The 9390-nt window shown below is 37.7% G+C and overlaps 1 protein-coding gene across 3 annotated transcripts; it reads right to left on the bottom strand.

Annotated features, from left to right (window-relative positions):
• Positions 1 to 3271: 3271 nt before the first annotated feature.
• LOC112284292 (anoctamin-like protein Os01g0706700) lies at positions 3272 to 8348 on the bottom strand. Of its 3 annotated transcripts, none has more exons than XM_024523983.2 (16): positions 8026 to 8348; positions 7811 to 7912; positions 7630 to 7699; positions 7307 to 7501; positions 7087 to 7187; positions 6845 to 6936; positions 6262 to 6366; positions 5886 to 6161; positions 5642 to 5774; positions 5404 to 5517; positions 5041 to 5254; positions 4800 to 4882; positions 4535 to 4642; positions 4232 to 4390; positions 3980 to 4112; positions 3272 to 3535 (listed from the first exon to the last, which is right to left on the bottom strand). In XM_024523983.2, the coding sequence occupies exons 1-16, from the start codon at positions 8146 to 8148 to the stop codon at positions 3483 to 3485; spliced, it is 2061 nt and encodes a 686-aa protein (XP_024379751.2). In that variant the 5' UTR covers positions 8149 to 8348; the 3' UTR covers positions 3272 to 3482. The 3 variants fall into 3 exon arrangements, with proteins under 3 accessions (XP_024379751.2, XP_073391674.1, XP_073391675.1); XM_073535573.1 differs by having other exon boundaries at positions 3272 to 3523; XM_073535574.1 differs by having other exon boundaries at positions 3272 to 3513.
• Between the last annotated feature and the right edge of the window lie 1042 nt (positions 8349 to 9390).

Raw genomic sequence — 9390 nt, 5'->3', positions numbered from 1 at the left:
GTTGGACTATTATAGGCTGAGACCTTTTCCTATTTGTTAACAAATCAATCATGTTGCTTATCGATTACATCCACCAAAGTCTATGAAGATCCATCCTATATTTCATGTATCCCTTCTTGAATTGTATAAGATAGAGAATATCTCACAAAGAAGACAAATGTCACTTCCTCTTATAAAAGTGGATAATAATCAAGAATTTGAGGTGGAAGAAGTCTTACATTCAAGATAACACTGAAATAGGTTAGAATATCTTGTTCATTGGCATTGATATGATATTAGTGAAGTTACATGGGAGCGAGAAAAAAATCTTACAAATGCAACAATGAAGGTTCAAGCCTTTTATCGATGACATCTATTAAAATCAAGATGAAGAATTATAAAGATCTAAAAAAGATGATGACCACTCCTAGTAGAATTTGTCCCTAGAAGAGAAGGTAATGTCATGGACATATACATTTATCTCAATAGTTACTTATATGATTAGATAGAAGTAAGTAAATATAGATTAATTTCATAAATTCTTATAGAGAAGCTTCTTAAAAACTTCATAGATGCGGTTTTGACTTTAGATGTATTTGAAGAATAGAAACTTTATCAATAAGTTAACCATATATTGATAGCTTGTGGAACAAACTAACTATGTGGTGCATACATAGATAACTTGCCTTGCAAGTTAAGACATGTGGCTAGCAAAGTCAATACATGTTAGAGATCTTATAGAATATCGCCATGTAATTCTTAGTTAGAGAGTATATATAGAGGCAAGAGTGAAGCCTTCTTCACTCTTGTCAATACTTTTTTAGTCCTTAGTCTTGTTTCAAGACTTTTGAGTCTTCTTATTTTTAAAAATAGCCATTCTAGTTCAATATTATATCATCTTTGAGTGACTTTCTAGTTCTTTTTTATGATATAAGACTGTGTTGAAGATTTTCTTTCTCTGAGATTCATGTCTTTGACAAGAAGTCATTTTTAAGAAAGAAGTAATATTACAAACATACATATTTATGCTAATAATTACCTAGATAATATGAATAGATAGAAGTAGGTAAAAGTAGATAAGTTTCATAATATCTAGTAGAAAAGCTTTCTAGAAGATTCATAGACATTATTTTATCTTTATACATTTTTAAAGGTGATTGATAGGTTGAATATTTGGCCAATAAGTTAGCCACATGTCGTACATGTTGGTAGCTTGTAATACAAGTTAACTATATGGTGCACGTATACAAAAATTGCTTTGTAAGTTAAGACATGTATCTTGCAAATTGAACATGTATTGAAGGTCCTATAAAATATTGTTACGTAGTTATTAATTAGATAGTATATATGGGAGTAAGAGTGAAGTCTTCTTCACTCTTATCAATTCCTTTCTTGCTTCCTGTCTAGTTTTATTATAGTCTTTGGCAATAGCTATTCCAATTTCTTCTTGAATATACATATTTTCTTATTATCATTTTTTATTTCTCTTTGATAATTATTTCATTTGCTTAAGTAGCTTCCTTGAATTCTTATCCTTTACAAATGCTTTACAATATGCTTGCATTTCTACCAAAGCTTATGAACCTTAGTTATATAAATTTTCTAAGAGAAATTATATTTATTTGTAATGTGAAGTGCTATAAGTCACCAAATAATCTCACTTGTGTATTTTGTACAAAAAATACACTTATTATGCTTAAAATCACAAGTTTTTTGAATTAATAGTAGAATTTAGAAGTAAATAGAAAAAATAGACTATTAGTATCAAATATGCAACTTAAGGTAGAATTTCTCAAAATGGACTTCTAGGATAAAAATATTTTCCTTTAAGTTATTTAAAATTAGAAAGGCTCTAAGAGTGGTAGTTTTATTTTTGATTGGTTTTTTAAATTAAATAAAAAATTGAAGATAGATTGTTAATGCAAACCTATTCAAAAGAAAAAATAAAATAAAAAACCACTATTTGTTAGTAGTCATTAGAAAAAAATATAGAAACAATGTCAAAAAAATAAAAAAATAAAAAATAAAAAATAAATAGTGGAGGATAGAGAAATTCAAAAGAAAAAAGAAGAAAAAAAATATAAAAGGAGTATGGAGAAAAGAAAAAAAAAAAAAAAAAAAAAAAAAAAGAAAGAAAGAAAAATGAGAAGAAAAGATGATCAGAAGGGCGAGAGGCTGCCCCTGAACTCCGGCAGCCTCTTCGTTGATAGGGGATCCGGGCCGCCCGGGATCCCTCCCCCCTTCTGTTTTTTTCTGTTTCCTGATTTTTTTAGCGTGAGGCGTTCCGAGGACTCCGACTCTTAAAGAATTCTGTTCCGGTGTGTTTTTTCCTACGGGTGTGTGGCTGCGCGGAAGGGCCACATTCTGTCGTCTTCCCTGTGTTGTTCTTTTTTCCTTCGGAGGTACCGGTGTGCGAAGAGAGCTAGTTCTGAAGGTGCTGCGTGGTGCGGCGGCCTTCATCTTCGCTACTGTGGTGACGACGACACTGGCTACGGAGCAGCGGCGGAGGAAGTAGAGGGAGAACGTTGGCATTGTGACGTAGTTAACTTGTCTGAGTTGGTAGATGAAGACTGAGTTTGCCCGGCGTTAGTGTTGTGCATAATCAGAGTTGGAAGGAGCGTGTGTGGTGGTGGGTTGGAGGCCCTGGAGCTAATAATAGCAGTGGTTTTTTGCCTTGAATTCTAGCGACAGCGTGGGGCTCATGATCTCGAACTCGTTCCAAAGGTTCTAGAATGAGTGGCATGCTCAATTACATTCTGTCGTTATTCCCTTAGTTGACCGTCTTGCGGTTCCGAAGTTCGAACTGATGGACTCTTGGGCTCAGTATCACTCAAGGATTTCCAATTAATGTTGGAGGTGGTTGTTGCCGCGTGGAGGATCACCTCTAATTCTTTTTTGTACATTGTCGAGGGGCCCAATTTATTTCTGTGGAGTTTCTTCCCGCCGTTTACTTTGGGGCGTGAATCTCACAATAGTGTTTTACTGTTTAAGACCACATTTTGAGAAGTCTGAGTCTTAGACCTGAACTTCCTGCCTATCCACATTGTTTGGATTGCGTTGGATTTGCTGGGTCATTGTCTTTTAGATATTGGTTCTCGCTTCTCACAGTTTACTTGTGTGGTAAGGATTGCAATATTTATTTGGAGTATCTGGCATCCGACGGGCTCACGGGCACTAGACGTAATCTTAAGGATGTATGTGTGCTATTCTCGAATTGAACCAATTATCGCGCGAGACAACGCTTTGTAACATGGAAGATATTGCCGGCTAGAGTGGCCAGAGTGCACGAGGATAGTGTAGAAAAGCACTTTATTGCTCGCGAATCCACCATAGATTTGTATTATATCTACAACATGAGACGACCATATTCGGGCAGTGGTTGTACCACTTCAATCTCGCTGAAAGTCACTGCCACAAGTGGTTCCAGTGTGAAAGAAGCGTACTTATTCTTTGCGGAGCTTATGCTGTGAAGCTGTATTTTGATCGCATTGCCATGTTATTTTTCATTGTCCTTCAGTAGAGTGTTTGTGTTGACTGGAGCCCCCTGGCGGTATATCTGAGATGGATTAGTGCGTCTTGGTGGTTTTGCATTGACGACACGCATCACAGTAAAGGATGAATTTTTGGTTGATGGATAAATTTTAATTAATAAATATATATTTTTTATTGATATTATTATTATTCAATTAAAAATTAAAGAGGAAGAAGAAATTTACTGATAAATTACTTTCAATGCATGAATTGACATAAGTGAGATTTTACACTAACTAGATATATATATATATATATATATATATATATACACACACACAGTAGTTATTAAAGAATTAAAGGGTACAGGATTTCGAATTATACAATAACCCAGGTGGAGAGCGAATGACTGCATGACGAAGCACTATTCCAAATCTACTTTAATCTCTGAAAACCAAACTGGAACACTGCTTGCGTTCTGCCTGTATAATAAAACTATATCATTGTGGCAAATTATGAAGAAACTAACCTAACATTGGGTTTTGTATATCATGCAAAATTTCATCTTCTGTGTTCTTCTCCAGCATCTCAAGCAGCCGGTGAGACACATGGTCTTGAATGAAGGCCTTCTTGATACGGCGAGCTTTGATCCATGCAGGTTCCTGTCACAATCCATACAATGCAGACGCATCTTATTCAGAACAAGCATTCGGGGAAGCATGTAGCTAGCTCCAAAGAAAGATAAGGAATGATTCAGAGAACTAGCTCTCGTAGAAATTACCTCAGGAACAAACCACGAGAATCCAAACTTGGCGAGAAGCAGCAAGTGTTCCAGTAGGAGAATGGCCGCTAGGCCTGGCTCGATCTTCCAACGGCCAGCGTCGTCGTAAAGGCACACCAGCAATGCACAGTTTGTGACAATTGCCACCACTCCAAGGTTCTGCGACCACGAACACCAGGATAATAAGAATCTCGATAGAGTTTCATTAATGAGAATTTGAGAGATTCGGGTAGAAAATGCAATAATTTATATGAATCGAGGGAAGCGTTGTTGGGTAGAAATGAGAAAAATTGCTGGACATACTTGGAAGATGGTCAACCACGCTCCGATGGAGGCTGGTCGCCTCGGGGCCGGCCGCCGCATGGTAACGAGGAGCTTCAACGCATCGGAGCGAATCTCAACCAAGTTATTCTGCACGAATACGACAGCAAAATCCGAATTGGCTTTAGTTACCAAATGTTCAACTTGGAGAGAAAGATCTGCATAATGAACAAATTTAGCATCCAAAACCTTATTCGTTTGAAATTATCTTTGGGAATTCGTTGAAGAAAGCAGAAATGGTGCGCACCATGAAGGCGAACATGGCCACAAGCGGGTAGGCACTAGCGAACATGGTCACCATCCCGAACTGCACGGCAAGCTCTAAGAAATCTGCACTCGGACAAGGCAACAAAGTAAAATGTAAGAACGAAGTATAACACTTCAAACCTTTCATCGTTTTTAAAACTTTCGAAAATTTGTGATGCAGTAAAAGAATATAATGGTCATTTCTTCATGCTAAATAGTGATGATCTGGGTAAAGTACAAACCATCAAAAAGGCCGTCTTCGAATTCATTCCCAACACTAGCTTCGTATTTGGGAGAATAAAACTCCTTCTCAACGGATAAGCTATGGGTGTCATGGCTGTCATGGGGCTTCTCACCCATGTCTTTTTTAATCTGTGCGTCAGCCTTCATAGCCTTGTACTCCGTCCACCTATAAGTCATGTAAGGAATCAAATCCTCCACCACGTTGCTCATCAACTGCATTTTCAGACAAAGAAGAAGTTGATGAGTTTTACATCCGAACATATGTTCGCAAGAGTGGATTCAACTTGTCTCTTAGGGCTTTAAAATCAAGAAGAGTTGAGAATATATATTTACATATATGGCACTGTTTAAAGATTGCGCACCTGAGACACGATTAGGCGCTGTGCCAGCATTGATCGGAGAGTATTAAAGTCTTTGTGCAGTATGGCTTGATAGAATAGACCAATATACGATTGAAAAAAATATAAACCAAACACCTGCAAGACAACTTTCACAGTTAAAGACTATCAAGAGGACACACATTGCGAGTAAACAGTGAAGCATGTAATCTGACGTACATGTTTGACTGCTGAAAAAATAAAAATAAATGATGAAACGTACCTTGTATATCATGCTGTTTGCAGCGGCCTCCTTGCTGACCAAGTGTTCCGACTTCGTCAACGCTATGCCCACCTGACCTCCGATCTTTGTGAGGTACTGGACTATTAGAAGGTAAACTCCTGTGAAAATGTACCTAACAAAAACAGAAATCAACATTGTCACTCTAAACCTTCCTCACAGAAATTTCGAAGATGAATCCAAATGGAGATAGTGTAAATACATGTGCTACACATGGTGAGCTTACTTGATGATGTCGTTAGGAGCATATTTGTTGAGGTGGGCGTAAAGGAGCTCAAAAGGAAATTGCACACACAGAATACATGTAACAGCGATCATGCTGTTCTTGACGCTCCGGATACGAGACAGCCACTCTTCTCTGCCCAAAATCTGTGCCTCTTGTTCGGAGACGTTTGCGCCGTACGCCTGTTGTTGTGACGTTTTTTGGAGCAAGACCCCTCTCTGCTCTCGAGTCAATGACTTGATCGTTTGAATCTCCTCGCTCTCATAACTCAGCCCCCATCTACTAGCATGATAGTTTAACAATGAGCACAATCCAGAATGCCAAGCCTGAAAACTTCGATGCGCGATTGTGAAAGGAGCTACCATAGAAAAAGACGTACTTGTTCTGAAGAGCTGCATTCTGGCGGCGCCAAAATTGAAGAAACACGACAGCCCAAATAACGACGATCATAGCGTAAATTGGAGGAACTGCGGGTTCCATTGGTCTACGCAAAGCCAAATAGAGAATATAAATAAGGAAGTAATCTCTATGTAGAATGTGATCAAGTTGCAAGCGGACATGCAAGCTTTCAGCACTGGTAAATCTAACAAATAAACTATTTAACATTCAGATCATTTGCCATCTCATGCAAAAAGACATTTTATAATTTGATTTTGGTTTGATGCTCGATTTTTAGACATAACGAATGATTTACAACTCACTCAAGCATTTTACGTTATCACCTCTGATTCCTATCTTACAATTCAAGAAACTCAACTTTTTTCTGCAAGACGCCTCATTTAACTCTTTCAGATTCGAGGAAACAAAATCAGTTAGCATATGCATTGTGCTGTCGAAGCTCATGATTGAGCTCTTCTGAGCAGTTTTAAAAGAAGAATCCAATGACTAATAAAGTAGCTAACGTCGTAACAACATGTGTATAATTATTATGGGGAATTTCTTCGGAGGGTTTGGAATCTAACCCTTGATCTGTAAAATGCAAGAAAATTCCAAGAGCAGCTGGGAAAAGGAGCCATCTAGTGTACATTCCTAAGAAGGCAAAGTATATCGCCACCTGCACAAGCGTCACACCCACAACATTTAGTCTTTTGTTTTTACTGTTTAACTTTTTGAAGTACAACTTAAATCAAAATATGCACCAACAGATGATCATGATCATGAAAGTTAAGGAATAAATCCTACCACATACAAAAGTCTAACTAACCTTTGCACCGAAGTATGCACTCAGGACATCAAGGGGCTGGCGTGTCAGGTCCATAAACCTCAAGGCCCAGTGCTTTAGCAACCATTGTCGTTGCTGCTCTTCTGCAAGCCAAAGGAGCCAATTCTCAGATGAGTGCATATGTTGAAGTTTGAAACAAGTTTCGCCACAAACATATCAACTAAAGACTGATCGTGCCAAATGATTTGACAGGGAGGCTTACGATGTAGTGCCATCACTTCCTTGATAACCCCACCATCTTGTAATTTCTTTACGAGCGGAACGTTGTCAGGACCATACACCGAGTCAATGATACTGATTATGCACTGGTAGCGTTCAGTCCAGCTGAAAAGTGCATCCCCCAAGGGTTGTCGAACAAACGAGTCCCGACGCTCCCAATCGAATACCACGTCAAGTCCTGTATCCAAGGTACATAAATTTACCAGTGATTCCTAAAATTAAACCCTAAACCCAAAATTGTTACATTCCAATTTCAATGAGAAGCACCAAGAATTTAGCGATGCAGGGCTTAGAAGTATTTCATACCGACATTTGTAGGCTTCCTGAGCTTCAGTCTGGATGCTTCCCTGCCAATGACGTCCACCGGCGCTCCAATCTAACGTTACCACAACCACATGCAGATTATCAGCAATGAACTCCTGGCCACAATACATATGGTGAGAAAAGCACCAAATAAGTTCAGGACTTCGTGGGTGGGGGTGCTAACCTTGAGAAATGTGAGGAAATTTGCGCCATCAACCTTCTCAACAATTAAGCCTGCATTCGATAATTCTGTGATCAGATGTCCGACGACATCTCCCCCAAACTCCTACATCTCCATACCCAGATCTTCGTAAGTTCATCAACACGCCACAAAAGAGCACACGCCCTCGTTAAGCTACTCGCAGCACGCAACCTGGGCCAAAATGGTGAAGTTCTTACATGACTTTTGCTTTCAAGATTTTTGGAATCAATCACTATTGCAATTTCGAAAGGTGGCGTCTGCCGCATCTCCATCGACTTCACACCCACATCGAAATCCTCCTTCCGAAACGCCTCCTCCATGTTTTAATACAACTGCAGGCACGTCCACCACACCCACACTCACCTACTCACTCACTCACGCACTCCCTCCTCTCGACCTCGCACACAAACTTGCGTATCACGAAGTAGTAATTCTTGCACAAAACGTGAGAGAATGATTATTTGCTCCCCCTCGCAATTGCCCAACTCAATCCTGACGCGAGCTCGAACGATTCCTTCAGAAAAATTGAAGAAGAATTCATGGCAAAAGAGGAGCCAGGGACGAGCAGATTCTTCATAAGCAATGAATCGACAAGTGGATGCCACTTGGCGCACGGCACGCCAGCCCATATGCCCACCGCGGACACGTGTTGGCATCCTTATGCTGGCAGTGCCCGTGGAAAAAATAGTACTGGTCGTTGTATCGGATCCCCCTGCCCGTGAAAAGATTCATCGGGCGGTCAGCATTGCCCTCGTAATGGATGAAACAATTGTGCCTCTTGTTTCGTGGGAGTGTTCTGTTTTGAGTCCCACTTTGGTTTTGAGATGTGGTGTAGAATTGGGGTTTAATGCTTATTTAATTTCATATTTTTTGAAAAATTATGTATGAATTTTTTTCGAATCCTTACTAAAAATCAGTAACTACTAGCACTCCTTACTACAAATCAGTAACTAGTAGAATCTTTTATTTAGGTATAAAGTTAATTTGAATAATGGTAAAATTTGGTAATTTTTTTATAAATACATCAAAACAAATAAAATAACATTCTTATTTTTCTAAGGCTTAAAAATTCTGAAGAGATTAAAAATTTTAAGATAAATTAGTAAAATCTATGTTGGTTTGGTACAAGCTGTTAATAATTTAGACTGTATTGGGTGTTTTCTTGATGAAGAAAAAAAAAAAAAAAAAAAAAAAAAAAACTTCAATTATTTTCTGAAATATATTGAAAATTATTGAAAGAAATTAAAATACATCTGATGATTTTTTTTAATCTTTTTCCTGGTTCATCCATATCAAAAAATTTAAAGTTACTAAAACAGTTTAAGACACTACAATTTATTACTTTTTGTAATGGCTGTAAGAACAATAAAAGGATATTAAAAAACTAGATATACTATATATTTTTATATTTTAATTTGTATTTATATATTAATATTTATATAAAAAAATTAATTCATAATTATTAGGTGATACTATATATATATATATATAGATATACATACATACATACAACTTTCAAATAATATGTTATATTATTATTCTAATATTCTATCTTATATATG

The sequence above is a fragment of the Physcomitrium patens genome, chromosome 7 (genome assembly GCF_059467195.1).
Source record: "Physcomitrium patens ecotype Gransden chromosome 7, ASM5946719v1, whole genome shotgun sequence".
Classification (NCBI taxonomy): Eukaryota; Viridiplantae; Streptophyta; class Bryopsida; order Funariales; family Funariaceae; genus Physcomitrium; species Physcomitrium patens.
This window is presented reverse-complemented; position numbering and strand designations above follow the sequence as displayed.